We start from the raw sequence: 20,920 nt of genomic DNA on the forward strand, positions 1-20,920 counted from the left end.
AGGTGGCTGTCCAGCCTCTTCCTGAAAACCTCCAGTGATGGAGCACCCACAACTTTCTTGCGGCAAGCAGTTCCACTGGTTGATTGTCCTCAATGCCAGGAAAATTCCTCCTTAGTTCTAAGGTCGCTTCTTGTCCTGCCTTCAGGTGCCTTGGAGAAAAGGTGGACCCCCTCTTCTCTGTTGGAGCCCCTCAGATACTGGAAGGCTGCCGTCCTGTCCCCCTAATCCTTCTTTTCTCTAGTCTAAACATATCCAATTCCTGCAATCATGTTTTAACCTCCAGGACTTTAATCATTTCAGAATTAGATTAGAATAGAATCCTTTATTGGCCTGGTGTGATTGGGCACACAAGGAATTTGTCTTCTGTGCAAATGCTCTCAGTGTACATAAAAAAGATATTCATCAAGAATCATCAGGTGCGACACTTAATGATAGTCATAGGGTACAAATAAGCAATCGAAAACAGTCAATATTAATCATAAGGATGCAAGCAGCAAAGGGTGATAAGGAGTGATGAGAAGGTTAACAGTAATAATAGTAATCCTCTTAGTTGCTCTTCTTTGCACTTTTTCCAAAGTCCCAACATCTTTTTTGTAATGTGGGGACCAGAACGGGATGCAGGATTCCTGGGGTGGCCTTCGCTCTCTCCCTCTCTTAAGGCAGCAGAGGATCTGCATCGGCTTTTCTGGCTGCTGCCCTGGGGACACGAAGGCGGCCTTAGGCTCAACGGGGCCCAGCCCAAAGACCCACTGCAGGCGGTCCTCGGCCTGCAACCCTTTGTTCAGTGACTATTTAAAGTTAGCACAGCATTGAGAAAAGGGATTTGGGATCAGTTTTCACACTTATGGCCGTGGCAGTGTCCCCGTAGTGACACGACCAATATTCACGTGTTGGGGCAGCTGGCTCGTGTTGATGACAGTCGCAGAGTCCGGGCTCACGTGATCCCCTTTTTCAACAGGAAAGCCAGTCACTCTTCCCTCTAAGGCAGAACATTTTCTTTTTTATTTCTCCTTTTTTCTTCTGTTGTTATCTACCCAGAGAGTTCCTGGAAACTCAAAAGCTTTGCAATTAATTTAGATGGCCTAGAAAAACTGTAGCCATTTAAAAGAATCGAGGCAGGCCACTGATACTGTAGGAGGGGAATCCTGATTTTCGTGGTGAATTTGTACTTTGCACCCTGGGAGAAAGGAAAAGGCGAAGGCATTCCTGGTTCCAAGTCACTACAGGAAAAGAGGCCCCTCTAGGCATCCATGAAGCCTCTGGTTCTCAAGCCTCATAAGAAGCCGTGATTTGTTATCTGCCGAGTGAGCTGCAACTGGCTTCAGAAATAATAAATTGTAGCAAACCAACGATTGATTTTACATAGCACTCAAGACAAACATGCTGATCAAAGCACATACTGACCCAAAAGTGAATTATTTATTTACTTTATTTGCCATGGAAACAAACAAAACTTTGGAGGCTTCAGATAAAATTACAGTTAAGGATTGGATTATGAAAGTTGGAAGCGGAAATAAAGAATCTGATATGGAGACACACAAAAAAAGGGAAGTCCAGGATGAAGGAGTAGCCTCTCTTTCCCTCCATGGTATTTTACGTATGCATTTACGTATGCATTCAACCAATTTCTCTGAGGGAGATTATTATTTATCTATTATTTATTTATAATTGTTTTTGGCTGCTCATCTTATCCTAGGGCGAGTCTGGGGGTGCTTACAGTTACAAAATATCCATCCACATATACCGTAATTAAAACAAACGAACCAAAACCATTGAAGCCCAAGGGCACCTGGGGAGGGCAGCTGTGCCCTTACCCCAAAACAATGGCAGGTTTACATTGGGAAGCTTGACAACCGACTCACATTTATGAGGGTTGCGTGTCCAGGGTCACGTTTTTTGCAACTTTCTGGTAAGCGAAATCAACGGGGAAGCCAGATTCGCTTCCCAACCGGGTTTAAGAGCTGCAGCGATTCAATTTAACGATGTGGCAAGAGAAGTCGTAAAATGGAACAATGCTCACTGGATGAATTTCTCACCCAGCAACAAAAATTTTGGACTCAATTGTGGTCATAAGCCGAGGCCTACCTGTGCGAAAACTCTCGATTCTGCCCACGGCACCTGGCTTCCAAGGCCTGGCCCTCGCCTTCTTGCCTGGATCCCCCAGCCAGGATCTCTGCTCTCTTGCCTTCTTCCTCTTCTGGGATTTTATCTGCCCCTCCTGCAGCTTCCCTTTCCATGTCTGTCTCTTTCTTTCTTTCTTTCTGGCCTTTGAAATCGGGTCCCAAGGAGCATCAGTTTTCCTGGGTCTTCCTTCTTCAGGACAACCAGCCCACCCGTGACTGGGGTGGGGTCTTTGCAATCACAACCTTCCAGGAGGAGAACCGGGTGCCAGGAATCCCCCACCCTGGGGGGCCCTCCCTGCAAAGGGCGGCTGCTGGGACTTGGGTCCGGACCCCCACTTCAAACCCTCCCAGCTGACCCCCCACAATCGCCTGCAGGGCCTCTGGGGCAGCTGTGGCGGAGCTGAGCAGGGCCGCTTCTGGGGGCTGAGCAGGCCCGGCCAGAGGCTGGGAAGGAGGGGGGTCCCATGCCCGGGGGGCCCTCCAGGCCGGGCCCTTCCCTCTTCCCTGCCCCCAGGCCAGAAGGCTCTGCAGCAGGAGGGGGCGCAGCAGGGGCTTCTCCGGGCCCTTTGTGGTGCAAGAGGCGGCCCTTTGTGCCGGGAGGGGAGGAAGGGGGCTGCCCATGCGGGGCTCCCGCGGGGCCAGAAGCGCTCTCCGGGCCGGGGCTGGCGCTGCAGGCGGGACCCCCAGGCGGGCAGCGCTCTTTCCCTGCAGGAGGAGGAGGAGGAGGAGGCGCGGCCCCTTCCAGGCGGAGAAACGGGAGCAGGAGAAGCGGCCCTGCATGCGGGGTGAGCCGGGGGCGGGAGGGAGCCGGGGGGCACCCGGGGCCATCGGTCCGGGCTCGGCGGCGGCGGCGGCGGGTTTGAATGGGGCGCGGCGGGTCCGGCGGCGCGAAGGCGGCCCGGCAGCCAATCAACGCGGGGCATTTTTCGCGCTGGTTTCGGCGGGCGAAGAGCAGCGGGAGGAGGAGGAGGAGGAGGAGGCGGGTCCGCGGGGCGGTTGGGCGGCCGGCCGGGGGGCGGCGGCGGCGGCGGAGAGGCAGCCGGAGCAGCGGCACCCCAGCCCGGCCCAGCGCCAGGCGGCCCCCAGGCGCCCCCTCCCTCCCTCCCTCCTTCCCTCCCGCCCAGACGGCTCCCCGGCAGCCAGGTCAGTGCAGGCGCCCCCTCCCTCCCTCCCTCCCTCCCTCCGGCGGCGGCGGGGCGCGGCGGCGGGGGGCGCTGGGCGGGAAGGCTCCGGGGCGGCGGGGAAGCCATGATGGCTCCGTTCTCCGGGCGGGGGGGGGCGATGCGGGGCGAGCGAGGGGACCCAGCCACGTGCAGCGGCTCTTTCTTGGGCGGCCCGGGCAGTGCGGGGGCGCAGGGGCGATGCGCGGCAGGCCCGGCGCCCTCCGCCTCTCCCGGGGAAGCGGCTCCCCCGCAGGCCCGCCCGCCGGCCGCCCTTCCTCCGCCGCTCTCCCCTCTGCGGGCGGAGGGTCCCCGGGGCGGCGAGGCTGCTGCGTGCCGGGCGCCCTGCCTGCCTTCCCGCGTGGCTCCTTCCCTCCTTCTTCCCCCGCGGAGGAGGCGGCGGAGGAGGGTCCCTGCCTGCCTGCCTGCCTGCCTCCTCCTTCTTCTTCCCGGGGCGAGACCGAAGCGCGTGTCGGCGGGGGGATTCCGGCCGAGCGACCGTCCGGAGAGCCGCGAGGGCTGCGCGCCTTTGTATGGATGGGGCGCAGCGTCGGGGCCGCTCCCGGGTGGCCGCGCGTGGAGCCTGGCTGGCCGGTCCGCCTGAAGCCCCGCGGGCAGCTCTGGGGGGGCGCCGGACCCGCCTCCCTCCCTGGCCCCCTTGAGGGAAAGGGAGGGGGAGCAGCCTCAGAAGGGGGCGCCGTGGAAGGCCCTGGGGTCCCGGGGCCCTTCTATGGGCTCGACCATCCTGGACCCGTCTCCCTGATCCCGAGGTGGGGCAGCTGGCATCCTTCCGAGGGCCCCTGTGGGGCTGGGATGGGGGACAAGATGGAGTTCCCGGAGGCGGAGGAGGAGACGCAGCTGCTTTCAAGGGGGCCTTCGGAGCCTGCAGCATCCCGTCTTGCTGGGGCTGCTTTGTGCACGAGGGAGTGAGGGGAGCGCTGGCAGGCCGAAAAAGAGCCTCTCGGGGGGGAGCCCAAACACCCTCCGCCTTTGGACTCCCCCTCTTCCAATAAACCTTTCCTTGGAGTAGCTATGACAGCAGGCCCCGGATCCTCCGGGTCCCCTTTTGCAACCCTTGGAATACCCAGGAAATGCTCAGAACCGCAGTCCGGGTTTGCCCGGTGCTGGACAGACACAAACCTAACCCCTCCCCCCACTTTCCCTTTGTGAATTCTGCTTTAATGCTTTAACAGGTGTGGAAACTCCCCACCCCACCCCAAAGCCCATGTGGTGGTTCCAGCCTTTGTTTATTGAGGGATGTGTCTCCAACCTGGGGCCGATGGCTCTAAGGGCCCCTAAAAGTTCCAGAAACCTCTCCCGGGCATCTTTTTGTTCTCTCAGGAGTTTCTCTCCTCCAGTTGGTCATGTAAGAGAGCTCCTGACAAAGAGCCGGCAGCTTTATCCCCAGGACTTGATACTTATTGGCCCGATTTTGGCCATCAACTTAACATTTTAAATGAATGAATTTTTTTTGTTCTATGTATCAAAATTGGATTTCTCACGCCACTTTTGATAAACATTAAATCTGTGCTCATTTTTTAAAAAAACACCCCAATTTGGAATTAATCTGTGCCAGTCAGTAAGACGGGACAACTTATTTATGTTTATTTATTGAATTCATCTGCTGCCCTTCTCCCCAGTAAGGAGGGTTTTTGTGGAGGGTTTGTTTGTTTGTTTGGCAAATCAAGATGCTGTTGCTTCAAGAGTTAACTTTGGCTCCTGGATCCCTCAAGTAGCAGCATTTTTTTAGGTTTTTGGAAATTCCTGAAAAAATATACGTTACTTTAATTAGTGGTTTGGTCTCGCACACAAGACACAAGGTTCAATTCACATCTTATGAATCATTTGCAGTCCTTTTCTCCATGAACTCATCCAAATTATGAATTAAAAAATGGTGCAGGACAGCATAAGGCCCTACATAGAATTGTGTGGTGCCGTGTTTGATGGTACTTCAGTTTCACAGGGATGGCCGATTGCGTGGATTGTGAATTGACGATATATAGTCCTGTAAATTATCCTGTCATCTCACCCACAATCTGCTAAGGAATCAAGAAATAAGATACGGTTGGCCTCAAAAGATTTGTTTCTGACTAACCCTTCCTGATTACTAACACTGACTGCATGATTTTCAAGCTTTAATTTCTTTTATGAACTGCAGATCATCAAGTTTCTTTAGCCACCTTGGCGACTTCAAGGTGGGTGGACTTCAACTCCCAGAATTCCCCAGCATAGCACAGCTGGCTGGGGAATTCTGGGAGTTGAAGTCCACCCATCTTAAAGTCTCCAAGGTTTACAGTTTATCTGGTCCTAGAGATTTAGAAAGTAAATGGGTATTTCCTGACTGTTTTCCTAAGCAAGATTGCGTCTTTTCTCTTGATTCTTCCTCCGTTCATGCAACCAACATCCCTGCTGCTGCTCCCATTCCCCCATCTTAGGTGTCCCTAAAGCGTAAGTCTGTCTGACTTGTTGCATATGTCCCTTTGCTCCCTGAAAGAGAAAGTTTCCAGTGAGATAAATTGGGAATTTCCTGAGAGGAATTTGTCTGGCAGAACCAACCGGTGTCCCGAGGATGTCAAGATAATTCATCTCTTCCACCAGGACTTCTTGCAAAAACAGATACTTGCTGGTTGGAAACCATGGGCAATACACCCCAGCAGCTCTATAGGTAGTCCTCGACTCAACGGCCATTCGTTTAGTGACCGTTCGGAGTTACAGTGGCACTAAAAATGTGACTTGTGGCGGTTTTTCACCCTCAATGATTGTTGCGGTCATCCCTGTGGTCGAGATTCAGGCGCTCGGCAATGCCTCATATTTATGACGGTTGCAGCATCCCCTTTTGTGACCGCCTGACAAACACAGTCAATGGGGAAGCCAGGTTCACTTAACGACCGTGTCACTAACTTAACTGCAATGATTCACTTAACTGTGAGAAGACAGCTCATAAAATGGGAAACTCAACTACCTCGCTTAGCAACAGAAATTTTGGGTTCCGTTGTGGTCATAAATCAAGGAATACCTGTGTTCCTTTGTATGTATTCCATCCGCTTATTTCAATCCTGTGGAGTTAATCTGGTTTTATTCCCTTGCAGAAGGTAATGGATTTTTAAAAATACAGGTAGATCCCACGACCCTAATGGAGCCTGCCAATTAGGGTTGTATGTCGTAACGGTCGTAAAATGGATTGTCAACAGGACTAAACCTGATTTTTAAACCTTTTTTTTTTTTTTTTGCGCTGGCTGTTGAACATCACATTAAGCAAATTCATTTTCTGCTGTGCCAAAAATTAGAAGTGTTGGCTTTCTCTAAAAATGTGGTCGTGTGACTTAAAATGGCGGTAAATGCGGCCATGTTGCTGAGCGGCTGAAATGTGGTCACGTGACTTCAGGAGGGGCAACACTCAAACTTGGATCTGGGTGGTAAGTTACCCTTTTTGCAGGTAATTCATAAATTTGGACAGTTTGCTAAGATGAGGACTGCAACTTCTCCCTTTTTTTTCTGTCAGTTCTTTTGGGGTAGGTGTTTTTTTTTTAAATTTCTCCTTCCGTTGCTTGCATCTCATCATGGGATTCATCCCATCAGACTGCATTTATTAAACGAGGCTTGCTTTCTGGTGCTAGAAATGCCAAGTCTGCCTTGCTTGTTCCAACATTTTTATTTATTCCCCAGAGTTTGCACAGAGAAAGGAAATCGATGTTCTCGCGCCCCTTCCTCAATAGGGTTTTTGTCCCTGAATTAAAAAAGCATCCGTAGAGGCTGAGTTTAAAAGCCTTTCTGATCTGGGGAGGGAGTGGCATTATTTTATTTAATTTCATTTTTGCTAGTCCTTTTGCCCCTGCATCTGGAGACCTTGGATCAAGCGACAAGGTCTTCCAATTTTTTACAGTCTGTGTAGTCTAAAATGTCCCAATAAAGGAAGATATTTGTAGCTGAAGGGTTGAAGTGCACAGCCCTCGCTGCTCTCTGAGCTTGGTGGTTTCCTTGCGGACGTTTCATGACCCAACTAGGTAACATCATCAGTGTTAGAAGAGAGAAGGAGGAAGAGGGGAAGGAGGAGGAAGAGAAGGAGGACTGTGGGGTCCTCGCTTCTCTCTGAGCTTGGTGGTTTCCTTGCAGACGTTTCATGACCCAACTAGGTAACATCATCAGTGCTAAAAGGGAGTCCTGTCTAGAGCTGATGATGTTATCTAACTTGGGTAATGAGATGTTTGCAAGAAAACAACCAAGGAAATTCACTTAACTGCAATTTAACAAGTGGGGTGATTCACTTAACAAAGGTGGCAAGAAAAGTCTTAAAACAGGGCAAAACTCATTTAACAAATTTCTCACTTAGCAACATAAATTTAGGCCTCAGTTGTGGTTGTAAGTTAAGCTGCTTAATTGTCTTCCATGAAGAGGTTGGCTGATGGAGACTATCGTGCTCCAGGCTTTTCCCCTCTAAAACTCCAAAACCCATGGTGCTTCACATTTTTATGTTTTTTTTTTAAAAAACACCATTTTATGCCTATGGGAATTAGCCGGGGGTGGAGGGGGGGGGGGAGGAATTATTGGCAGGGGCTCAGTAAGTACTGGAAATCATTTTGTCACATCCTTAATATTTGCTCCTGGCAAACAGCGTGTTTCACATACCGATGAATGTAGTTGGCACAGATTTGTTTCGGTTGCTCAGAGTTGTGAGTCACCCACTACCACAAACCTTCAGTTGACTTGATGCAATGGCAACTTTTCTGCTGTCAGGAATCCGTCATCCTGTCTCCTGTTCATAATCATATTTGATATTTATCTCTTTTCTTTATGGATAGGCCAAAGCTTGATTGCCTGTGTTGCACAGTATTGGTTACTTAGGCTTTGCAATGGTGTGCATGTTTCTGCCTTGTTGCACACATGCTCGCATCATAATAAAATTAGGCTGGGCTGGAAAGCTTTTAAAAATCTTCATTTGAGGCAATGCATTGTAAGAGGAAGATCTAACGTCTTTTTTCCATATATTCCCTCTTATTCAAATGTTGGATAACCATTTGTCTGAAGTGGTGGAGGGTTTCCTGCCTAAGCAGGGGGTTGGACTAGAAGACCTCCAAGATCCCTTCCAACTCTTATTATTCTATATTTTCTATTTTCAAATAATCAGACTTTTGGTTTTTTTGCCACAATAGACCTGAGTTCTTAACCGTGACAACTTTCAGACTTGCGGACTTCAACTCCCAGAATTTCCCCTGCATCTAAACTTCTTAAAATAACACAGACAACTAAAATGGTTAAAAGGCAAAATAAGATTAAGAAAGGTGCACTTCCATTTGCAATTTCATTTTTCTGTCCTTTCGTGTCCGCTTCAGTCTGGGGGCCAAAGCGTGTGATGAATGGCAAAGCCCCAGAGGGCGCGACAGGAAGTAACGGACGGAGGCTCCCTTAAAGAGGGATCCGACCTGGAGCTAAGGAGAAGCTTGCAGACCGTGAGAACCATCACTGGAGGGTTTCAGAAGGAGGCGGTTTGATTGGGATGGTAGAAGGTCGTCTGCCTTGAGCAGGGGTTGGACTAGAAGACCTCTACGGTCCCTTCCAGCCCTATGATACATATGCTTTGTTACTCCAAGGTATGAAATTTCTGAGAAAGGGAAGAAAAAATAGGCAGTAATTTTTACCTTCCTTTTCTTTTTTAAGATAGAAGGCTATTTTTGTTGAATAGAATTCATTACGTCCAGTCCTTAACTTAGTACCGCAGAGGGAAGACCACAGCTGTCTAGAATGAGCTCGAATTCCCACGGCCAGGTGAATGCTGAGATATCCATATTATGGAATGTATCTGCACTGCTACAAGAGTTCAAGAGGACATAATCAAACAGTCGTATAATAAACTACCGAGGCATAATACAGATCCAGAAAATACAGTAGATGCCCAGTACACTGGGTGGCATCAGTGTGCCCAGGCAACACAACGTTGTCGTCTTTGTGGACTGGGCCTGGATCACTCCGTTTTTAATCCTGTCAAAAGGAGGGCACTTCTGGGTCAAGCTGAGTGAACATTTGAGACCCTGTGAGGGGCTAGAGAGCCGAGGAACTGCAGAGGTCGCCACGAAGAGCTGGAGGAGCCCAATTCGAGTCCTGTCTGCAAAGCCCAATAAGGGAGAAAATTCTAGAGTGGATCCTAAAGGCACGGAGTTAATTCAGGAGTTGCCAGGCAATGACCTTACCAAGAACAGATCTTTTCAGACCAACCTTACCTCATTTCTCGATCCAGTTGTTTCCTTAGTAGATTATGGAAATGCTGTAGATGCCTTGACAAAGCAACCCGTTACAGGACACACTGATTAACAGGCTAGTTAAGTGGGGGCAGAATGGTGAGATTGGGGGGGGGGGGGAATACCAAAGTTCTTATCAAGGACGCCTGGTAAAATTGGAGAAAAAGTATTGAGTGGAATGCCCGACCGTTACGTCTTGGGCATCTTTGGTGATAAATAAATGTACAGGCACATCTTGAATCCTGCATTCTTCGGTATGTTTTGTTAACAGCTGGTATAAAAGAGCAGAAGGAAGAAATCTTGACAGCATAGCCAGTAACGCAGAAGACAAATACAATTTTTACAAAATCATAGTGGGCTGATAATCTCGGAATGAAGTTGAAGAGAGATTAATTGCAGTAAGGAAACAAGAACAGGAATGGTGTCGCCGTACAAGGAGTTTTCACTTAGCGCCCCAATCGGGATTGGAATTTTTGTCACTAAACAAAGCGTCATTAGGTGAAACCTCACCTGGACCCCACTGCTCAGTGATGCCAGTTGTGGTGGTTAGGATCTCATTCTTCCAACCATCTATCTGGCCCCACCTTTGCTTTCTTCCTCCACGCCCGGTCTATTTTGGCCATGTTAGGGTTCAAGAGTAGAAATAATGGGGAATAAGTATATTTTCCACTGATCAATGTTTCCCTTGAGTATTTCGTCTATCCCTAAGCATCGCCTTGAAGGATTTAGCAGAACAAATAAGCTCTGAGGAGGACGAGAAATTAAGTCATACGGAGAGACATTGAAGGGGTTGGGCCTGTTCACTTGGGATATTACAACACTCTTCCTATACCAGAAAAGATATTGCAAGAAGTTGGTCAGAACTCTTATTGTAGGGCCTCAGAGCTTGCTTTGAAGTTACGGGGAAGCAGGTTTCAGTGAAATATTACGGAATGCTCGGCTTCAGTTATGGAACCCACTTTGCAAGAGAGATGTTGGGCTTCATTTTCTTTGGATATATGCAGACCCTGGATAGCCATTTGGGTGGGACCCTTGAATTTGGATTCTGTACTAAGCAGTGAGTTAGGTTCAGTGGCTGTTCTCACCCTGATTGCATGGAAACGTGAGTTAGAATGGAATAGAAATAGAATAGAATTCTTTGTGATTGGACATGGAATTTGTCTTTGGTGCAAATATATAGTTTTAGCTAGATGACCTGTGGCTCTTTGGCTTACCGTTTCAGAAATAACTTCCTTCCAGTTTCCTCAACGGTTACAAACATTAACAGGGCTTCTAATGTCCAGCTTTGGAGTAGATCCATAGAGTTGTCTGCCTTGAAAGAAGCTCATGTTGACCCTGTAAAGCCCAGTCAAACATCAGCGCAGGAAATGTTTTTAATGATATTGTGTATGATGATCATGAGCTGTTTTATTATCGTGTTTATGTTATAACGTTTAATAAAACCAGCCAGATTTCAACTTCACAGGAGTTTATGGGTCCCAGATATTGGACCCATTCTGAAAGTCAACCTCTTTGAGGCCCCTCAGGTCAAAGCATTTTACCCCGTGATGCCCAGATCTGCCTCTAGAAGCTCTGGGGAAGTGTTAGTAGCCTATGGATAAGTTATCATCAACAACAGTAGGAGTTGTAATTGGATCCAGGTAACCTAGAACCTCTAATTTAAAAAACAGCAAACCCCCCATAATTGCATGTTGCATTGTTCTTTGAAACGGTTTAGATTAGCGTTTCATGGCTTAATTCTCCAGTCAACATGGCCGTAGCTTAGAAGTCTGGGGTATATCCACCTATTCAGTAGCTGCAACAATTAGAAAACACAGCTTTATATTTTACATTTCAGCTTCCTGTCCTTAAAAGGCAACCCTGGAGCACTAATTCCTGGATTTCAAATGAAAAAAATCACTCTGCAGATGAACTTCAATTGTTTGGGTCTAGCTTGCAATCAAAGGAGACGCGGCTCTTTATATATTAAAAGAGATCTGAAGAGGTGGTCCATCTGTGAGCGGAATGAATGGGATAATTGTTAGCGATGTGGCATTCTTTGAAACAGACTCAACCTTCTGTCAAGCTACCAGGTTCGACAGGAGCCTTTTCACAAATTAAAAAAACAAAATTAAGTTCAGCTTCCACGGTTTTCAGTCCTGAACTTACAACAATGTACCGTTACAACTAAATCGAAAAATGAGCAATTTCATTTGTGAAGTTGGGCTTACCCCATTATTACAGCAAATCTCTGCCCATTTTTATTAGGCTAATTTGGAAACAACTAAATTAAACTCTAAAGCTAAAGTCTATGCTTTGGTTTCTTGGTTCCCATCTTCTCTGTTAAGTTTGTAGGGGCTTTTGCTGCAACAGCCTAAGTTTTAGGTAGATGTTTCTGTTTACCTTGCAGACCCGGTCTGTATACACACAATTTATTTCTTGAAAAGTAGGATTGTGAAAACGATTGCAGGGTGAGATTCTTGGGGTCCTTCTGAGGTCTTCATGAATTGCTTGCTCTTGGAGGGTCTGCCATTTTGTAGGGTTTCCCCCCCGCCTCGCTGTGCATTTTTGTATGCTTCTAGGACTTAGGATGTTTTCTGTGAGTTTCTTGTTTCAGTCGTAAGATAATTACACCAGAGGTTTTCGACCATCAGATTTGGATAGCGTATTCCAAATTTGCTATCCATATATATTCCATACATATTCCAAATATTTGGAATATTTAGTATTCCAAAAGAGCTGTGGAGTCCCCATAAAGAGGTTCTGGGCCTACCAGTTGCCCTCTTCTGATTTATGACAAGGATTGATCTGGTTACCCGATGAGGACCGGTGATCGTTGGGGGTGCACAGTGAGCTGCTGGATGGAATTTCAGAACTTGGATCCTGAAAGCAGAGATCATGGCTCATTGCATCCCCATGTGAACATCGGTATTATTTAAAAAAAAACATTGGAAGCTTGGAACTTTATAAAAATAAAACCTTTCCATGGGAAGTAAACAAATGCAAAGCTGTATTTTTAAACGGGAAGGGTGAACTTGATCTATTGCATAGCTGAAAGATAAATGTTTAAATCGTTTCCTAACTTCTACTTTGTTAGATCAACCTTAATTACTATAAATATACCACAGAATGGGAGCCTGTGTGTCAAGACAGGTCAAGGTGTCTTTGTCAAGATTTTCAGGCAGTTGCCTTTCTTCTTTTCCAGCATGTAGCTGTTGCAGCTCAGCAGAACAATATAATTCCATGTTATGTCCTGTTAGTAAATCTAGGTACAAAATGATGCATGTACATAGACATCACACACCGAGAGAATATCACAGTTGCATGCTAGGGTTATTATTATTTTTATTTGACTTTGTACACATATTTCCAATTCAAGGGTTCTTCTGCTGCCGTGATCATGTTTCCGATGTTGGTAATTCATCTGGGGAGACCGTTTGGGGGGGATTTGCACGTTCAGAAATGTGTGCTTATTTGTGTTATTTAAGCTTGTGGGCATGTCTGAACATTGTTGGGATATTTGCAAGCTTTCCTTCTGTTTGGGCGACCTGCCATACATGCTTAGCTGATGGTGTTGTATGAATTTAAACACATTCGTACCCAAATCTCTCGTGGTTGGTGTCTCTCCCTTTGCTCTCCGTAGGCAGCCCTGCTCGTCTGGTGCCCTACTTTCTGCTCCAACCCACGGCGTCCCTCTGCCTCCATCCAGCAAGCCCCAGAGGGAGGCGGGAGGAAGAGCCCTTGGCCGACGCTCCTTCGCACGGCCACCCCCTGATTACCCTCTCTTGTTATAAATATTCTCGGGCGTTCTGCTTTTGATGCTGGGAGGTCACCTTGTAGAGATAAACAGACAAAGGGAAGGATTCAACGGGAGCCTTTTCACAAATTAAAAAAAGAATTTAAGTTCAGCTTCCATGCTTTTCAGTCCCGAGCTGACATTTATTGCATTTATCAATGACAGATACCCTGTTTCTCCAACAATATGACCTCCCCCAATAGGAAGTCCCAGCATGTTTTATAGGCATGAAATGAAATTAAGCCCCTCCCCCCAAATTAAGGCCTATATTAAAACATGCGAAATGGTGGGGGGGCTTGCCGTTAGGAAGTACTTTTGTTGCACACCTGGATATGGTGCTGCCTGCGTTGACCCCGATACGGTGCCCCACCAACGCCGAGGTCAACATCCAAGCCGTCGCTGCCCGCCCGCCCAAAGATGCAAGGGGGGGGAATTAAGTCACCTCCGAAAAGACAGCCTAGCCATTTTTTCGGGGCTCAAAAAAAAATAAGACCCGGCCTTATTATATGAGAAACACGGTAGTAGCAATAGCACTTAGACTTATATACCGCTTTGCAGTGCTTCACAGCCCTCTCTTAGCGGTTTACAGAGCCCCAGTGTCTTGCCTCCAACAGTCTGGGCCCTCATTTGACCCAGTTCGGAAGGCTGAGTCAAACTTGGAGCCGGTCGGGATTGAACTCCTGGCAGTGGGCAGAGTTTGCCTGCAATGCTGGATTCTGCACCACCTCCACATTCGACCTAATGCAGATCTGCCCCTTATGCTTGTGTATCAAGCTGTAAGTCCATCATGTGACTCACTTGATGTGTCGCCAACCAGTCATAACTCGAGGCCTATCCGCACAACATTCCAAATGGAAGCCGTCGCTCAGTCGTTCTGCACTTGCATCTTTTCCATTTGCCTTTGTCATTTTATCCCGAAGAACCTCTTGTAAATCACTTCCTTAGGATGAAGATTTCTCAGAGGTTGTTGTTTTTTCCCTTGCGAAGCGGGTGGAAGACCCGGGAGGCATCTCTTTTAACCAGGCGGCCCGGTCTCCACATCCTAGCAGTTGCTGAGTCCGATGCTAGTTTGCAACTGGCACTTTTGTAGCTTTTGCACGAGAGAAAACGCATGAGTCATTTCTATCCCACATCCTTTAATTTCCTGTCAAGATCTGCCTCTTGTTTATTTGTAGCCTTTTTTGTGCCTTGGATGGATTGAGATGGAGCCTTGTTATTAGTAATCGTCCTTTAGCTCCTGTATTTTTATAGGCCTTAGATTCTTTCCTGTATTTCTTAATGGGCTTTGTTTTAACACCTCCTGCGAAGTTGTCCAGCCACAATAATGCCTGGTTGGCATGAGTCGGTATTCTTCCCCCTCTGCCCAGGCAGAATAGGAATAAAATAAAATTCCAAGAAAACAGCTCAAAATAATACCTTCCTCCTCTGCTCGTTCTTTTATTTGTGAGGCTGCAGAAGAGCAAAACATTAGTACTTACTTTCTTTCAAAGTGCCTCCTGGTCTCCTTCTGAGAATTAGCTAGGAGAATTCAGTGTGGTTTTTAAAAGTAGGGAATGTGAATATTTTATCTTAGGAGCTACAAGCACCGAATCTGTCTCAAATGTTGGGTTTGGTTTATATTGTTTTGGTAGCCTATTTTGGTGATATTGGGCTCCCCAAACACGCTCAGTAGCCATCCTCCAGAACTAATAAGACGGTTTTGTGCTTTATTCCTTTATTTATGCAGAAATATCAATAAACTGGAAACCTCTGCGATGGATTTCAAAAGTAACTCGCTGTTGCTTCCCAAGAAAGGTGCCAATCACATCAAAATGAAACCCGTCCCCGAGATCCTGGGGAGCCCCCCCGGAAAGCCCCCCGGCTGCGAAGTGAACCGGGAGTGTTCTGTTTACCTGGGCAAGAGCCACCTTTCCGCCACACTACAGGACGACGTCAAGGCAAAATACAACGGCCGCGATGCCCTGCCCTTCATCCCCGTGGAGAAGCTCCAGGATCTCACCTGCCGCGTCTTCAACGGGGAGTCGGGGACACCGGACGCCAAGCTGCGCTTCGAGTCTCAGGACCTCCGGGAAGCCGCCACGCCCCCCAACACTACGCCGGCCAAGAACGGCTCGCCGGAAATTAAACTGAAAATCACTAAAACATACATGAACGGGAAGCCCCTCTTTGAGTCCTCCATTTGTGGCGACAGCGTGCTGGGGGTCACCCAGGCGGAGCCAAATCTGGGAAGCAAGGAGAAGAGAAGTAGGAAAAGGAGCATCAAATACGACTCCCTGCTGGAGCGAGGCGGTTTCGTGGAGGCAGCGTTGCTGTCCAGTTCGTCCGGTTCCTCTGACGAAAAGGTACCCTTGTTTTCCCCCTCTGACCATTGTTGGGGGGGACCAGAATTTGTGGCTTGTTTGAAATCCAGGTCTTAAGACCTTCGGTCCAAGGAATCTTTGATAGATTTTGAATTTGATAGACTTTGAATAGGTCCAGGGTTTCTGAGAATGTAAAGACATCCTTGAGTTCAGCTTGGGTGGCTACAGAGTGCTGGTGAGCTTAGGTGGCAGGCAGGGCACTAGAAAGCGTGAAAGGACACGGTGGAGCCGAACAAATGGAAGGAAGAGCTGGAGTAGCCAGCCAGGGAGGACTCGATTTCAATCAGCTCAATTTAAATCATGATTTAAATCACTGTAAAAAGGCTTGATTTAAATCAGCTTGATTTGAATCATAATTTTTAAAGAGCAACCGTCATCTCTGCTGCGAAATTGCGTGAATGCATCGATGCAGGGCTTGTTATCTCAGCTTGCAGAGCTTGGATTCATTGAATGAGTTGACCAAAAATGCAAATATTGCAGAATATGCACAGCCTCACGCTACATAATTAAGCTCCGTTTCATGCTGAATAAACTAAATTATTAACGTATCTTAAATAGAAAACTATCCTTAGATAGATTTTTATTCCAAAAGCATTTTATTAAAATAAATTTGATAAAAATAAAAAAAAATCCAATTTAAATTTTTAAAAATCCATTTTTTTTTTAAACAAAATCATCAATTTCTATCCACCCTGGGAGCAGCTCATCTGGATGTCCTGGAGAGGCTGCCTTCCATGTCCCAGTTTGAGCCACAAGTGATGCCAGGCCCCGCCACCCTTGCCTGGTGTGGTCAGAGATAACGAAAGCTGTGCTTGGCTAAGTCTGGTTTACATAGACAAGGAATCAGTCAATAGCTCTGATTGAATGCATGGCTTATACAGTATTAAATACATGAGGATGCGTAATATTAAACATGCAGAATTCTATATATATAGAAGCAAACTACCCTTCACGCATCATCACAAAATCTCCAGAACCGTAAAGCCTACAAACTTCAAATTCGGCACGTATCTTCCTCTTGGCTTCTAGGGGCTCACTGAGAATTTTTTGAAATGACCACCGGAGCATTAGTATTTCCTAATAACATATAATAACATATAATATATAACATGCTCTGATGCTAAGGAGTTCTACTCCCCCTCCCCACCTGAAAAAAAGAAATCTCTTCCAAAGGCAAAAAGCAAGCAGAGGAAAGGAGTTTCACTTTCACTTTCAGAGCAGCAAGCAGCTTTAGTGCAGAACAGTTGAGCTAAGCCACGCCCAGGCTCCTTGCCGTCTCCTTGCTCAACCAGCAAATACTCTTTCAGTTTCCAAACAGCCCTCAACTGTCTCACACACTGACAGGACGCTAGTCAGGTGAATACCGATGGATGCTGGGAGGCAGAGGCAGACTTTTCTTTCTTTTCCTCCCCAAAAACTAAGCCCGACCACCTCGTTTCGTAGCGAAGGACGGGTATCGAGCTAGTATGATCGTAAACCTGAGTCCGTGCATTGCTTTTGTCTTATGAAGGGGTGGATTCGCCCCCCCCCCCGCCCCCCCAATTACCATCACTGGGTGTGTTAAAAGCCGAAATTCACGGAATGGCTTGTCCCTGCATGTTCTCCTGAATCAGTTGAGTGGAAGTTGCCTTCAGAAGTTGTGGATGCTCCATCACCGGAGATTTTAAAGAAGAGACTGGACAGCCGCTTGTCTCAAATTGTATAAGGTCTCCTGCTTCGGCAGGGGGTTGGACTAGAGGACCTCCGAGGACCCTTCCAGCTCTATTCCGATTGTAGCTACCTTTGTCTTCTCTATCTCTGTTCAGGACAGGAACCAGTTAGAATTCCCAGCATTTCCCTCCATGGATTGGGGTGGGGGTGGGGGTGTTCGATGTATTTTCAAGTTTAGAGTAGCTCCAATGTAGGACGGAGCAGACGGTTCCTCGGCTGCCCCCTGAGGTTGAGACTGTCCTCTTGAGATTTTGATCCAAGTAGGGCTTTTGATCCCGGAGGTGATTTTTAGGAAATGCAACTGGGCTTTTTGGGGTCTCGACTGAGCCAAGAAAGTCCAGCTTCCTTTTGGAACAACCGTGGCTGAGAATCTCCGTAGACAAAAATAGGGCTTTGGTTTTGTGTGAAAGTGGGTTCTGAGCTCCTTGTGCCTTTCTCCAGAAATTCTCTGCCAGGGCCCCTCTCAAATGTTCCTTGTTTGGCCTTCAGGTGCTTTAGAAAACAACTTGACACCCCCCCCCCCTCCTCCTCTCTGGGGCAGCCCCTCGAATACTGGAAGGCTGCTCTCCTGTCTCCCCTGGTCCTTCTCTTCCCTTGACTAGCCAGGCCCGGTTCCTGCAACTGTTCATCATATGTTTTAGTCTCCAGTCCCCTAATCATCCTGGTTGCTCTTCTCTGCACTCTTTCTAGAGTCTCAACCTCTTGTTTATAGTGTGGTGACCAAAACTGGATGTAGTACTCTAGGTGTGGTCTTACTAAGGCTTTACAGAGTAGTATTAGTACCTCCCTTGATCTCGATTGTATCCCTCTGTTGATGCAACTTAGGATTGCATGGGCTTTTTTGGCGGCGGCTACACAATAGCTTGACCCCCTCCATTCTGTGGCAGCCCCTCAAATATTGGAAGACTATTATCCTGTCTCCCTGGTCCTTCTCTTCCCTAGACTAGCCATGGGCACCATTGAGTGCAGCCCAACTTCGATGATAAGTGACACGAGGGACCTCCAAGAGGCGCTCTAGGAAGTGAGGCCTTTGATTTGGGCTTGTTGGGATGGGTTTGCCTTCGGGGCGTCCTTGTATTCAGGGGCTGGAAATGGTCCTGAACGCAACGCACAGGGAACAGGTCGCAGGTAAACCCACTGCTGCTTGTAAAATCCTTGTGAGAGGAAAGTCAGATTTAGTCAGCGGGTCTTGTAGTTTCCCACGTTGAAACGTAGCAATGTGTACGTGGTTTCCGGGTAGCTTTTGCTGTGGTGCTGACCGTTCAGTTTCTTTGATGGAAACAACTCTGAAGCAGCTTGGCAGATTTCACAAAAAATGCACACCACACCCCTCCGTTTGGAAGACGCCTCTTGAGAAGGTCCCTGCTTGTTCAGGATCGTTACGGCTTGTCCATGCATTGCTTCCCAGTCAGGCCCAGTTTCACAGGGCAGTGGAGCCCAGTCCTGAACCCCGTTATGGGTCCCTCCGAGCTTCCCCGCCCCCCCCATTCCCCTGACTCTCTGGGGCCACTCTCCTGGCAGCTACTGGGCCCTCCTGAACACGGTCCGTCTCCAGGAGGGCTTCAGGTGCGCCTCGCCAGGCCCGGGCTTCCCGCTTCCTGAGGAGGAATTGGCTCATTTCAAGCCTTGGAAGTCCCTGGCATCTGAAGCAACAACGCAGCACGTTCCGTATTGCTGACCCCAGGCCCATAGTTCCCCGCAGAAGCCGAACAAAGAAGCTCTCTTCTTCAGATGCCCAGGTAGGCGTTGACTTACAGAACCACAATTGAACCCAAAACTTCCGTTGCTGAGCAAGATCGTTGTTAAGTGAGTTTTGCCTCATTTTTATGACCGTTCTTGCCGCAAGGATTAAGTGAATAACCGCAGTTGCTAGGTTAATAACATGGCCGTTAAGTGAACCTGACTTCCCATCGGTTGTCATGTGACCGTGGGCATGGGGGAAACAGCCATGGGTTGCTTTTTTCAGTGCCATGGCACCTTCAAATGGCCACTAAGTGAATGCTCGGAAGCCGAGGTCTACCTGTATGCTACCTTTTCATTCCTAAAGAGCAATCCTTTTCCCTTTTCAGAGGATTTCACAAAGCACCAGAAGCGAAACCTTGGCTGCCTTTCTAACCTGTTTCTCCTAACAGCCCAAAGTGCCTCCAAACTACTAGAATGTTGTATACCAGGGGTCTTCAAATGTGGCAGCTTTAAGATGTGTGGACTTCAACTCCCAGAATTCCTCCTCCTCCAGTCATGTTAGCTCAGGAATTCTGGGAGTTGAAGTCCACACGTCTTAAACTTGCCAAGTTTGGAGACCCTTGTTGTATACATTCAGGTTGGAAATAGCACTATAGCAATAGCCCTTAGACTTAAATTCCACTTCACCGTGTTTCACAGCCCTCTCTAAGCAGTTTACAGAGTCCGCCTCTGGCCCCCCAACAATCCAGGTCCTCATTTTACCCGGACGGAAGGCTGAGTCAACCTCGAGCTGGTCAGAATCGAACTCTAAAGAGTGGGCAGAGTTAACCTGCAAGACGGCATTCTAACAGGAAGGAAGGAAGATATCAATAGCCCTTAGACGTAAATGCCGCTTCCCAGTGCTTTCCAGCCCCCTCTAAGCACTTCAGAGAGTCAGCATCTTGACCCCCAACAGTCTGGGTCCCCGTTTGATCCACCTTGGAAGGAAGGACGGAAGGCTAAGTCAACCTGGAGCTGGTCAGGATCGAACTGGCAGTGGGCAGAGTTTAGCCTGCAATGCTGCACTTGAACCATTGCACCACCAGGGCTCTTAGTTAAGACTGGAACCCGTAACGCTGGTCTTAACAATAAGCCACGGAGTTTTGTGTTTATTTGGCTGTAAAAGTGTTCTCCTTGCTAGAGCGTGGGTGTGTTTCCTTTCCCTCAAGATCTCTGCTGAAGAAGAAGATGAGGAAGATTCTTCTCTGGTGCCTGGGAAGGAGGACACGGTGCAGCTGCTGAAGTACAGCGTGGGAGACGTGGTCTGGTCCAAGGTGTCCGGCTACCCGTGGTGGCCCTGCATGATCTCCACCGACCCTCTTCTCCATAGCTTCACCAAGCTCAACGGTAGGTCCTTTGCGGGAGGAGGGAAGGAGGGCAGAGGAGGTGGGGGGGGGGGGCATCTTGCTCTTAGGCCGCTCCTGGTTTCAGGCGGTCGCCCACAGAGGGAAATCCAACGCAGAATCCTTTACTTCAAGCGTTTGCATTGGCTTTAAGGAGGCAGGGAAGAGTGTGGATCCTCGAGTAACAGTCACCATTGGCACCGGAGTTTCAGCCATCTGTTGTCCTGGTCATAAGTTGAGGCACCCATACAAACGGGCCTCATCTTCCAACCATGTTTACAGCAGGCGTGAAACACCGTTGTTGAGCAAGTCCATTCTCTCAAATGGACGTGTTTTTGCTGGCTATGTTCCCATATATATAAGTAATATGTTACTTATATTATATACAGTACATTCTCATATATATAATATAAGTAATATTCAGTATATCTATTACACTAGTTTCTCTTATAGCTTTATAATTACGTCTAATCCCTTTTAATTAATTTCATTTT

The 20,920-nt window shown here is 47.9% G+C and overlaps 1 protein-coding gene across 1 annotated transcript in view; it reads left to right on the forward strand.

The window, feature by feature from the left end:
* Positions 1-14,986: 14,986 nt before the first annotated feature.
* NSD2 (nuclear receptor binding SET domain protein 2) overlaps positions 14,987-20,920 on the forward strand; it is a 35,873-nt gene continuing 29,939 nt past the window's right edge. The window contains exons 1-2 of the mRNA XM_087967622.1: positions 14,987-15,633; positions 20,253-20,430. Of these exons, the coding sequence (XP_087823748.1) occupies positions 15,046-15,633; positions 20,253-20,430 (766 nt within the window). The 5' untranslated portion in view covers positions 14,987-15,045. The remainder of the gene's footprint in view (positions 15,634-20,252; positions 20,431-20,920) is intronic.

The sequence above is a fragment of the Notechis scutatus genome, chromosome 5 (genome assembly GCF_049901735.1).
Source record: "Notechis scutatus isolate UNSWTSFEM ecotype Mainland chromosome 5, rNotScu1.2, whole genome shotgun sequence".
NCBI classification, from domain to species: Eukaryota; Metazoa; Chordata; class Lepidosauria; order Squamata; family Elapidae; genus Notechis; species Notechis scutatus.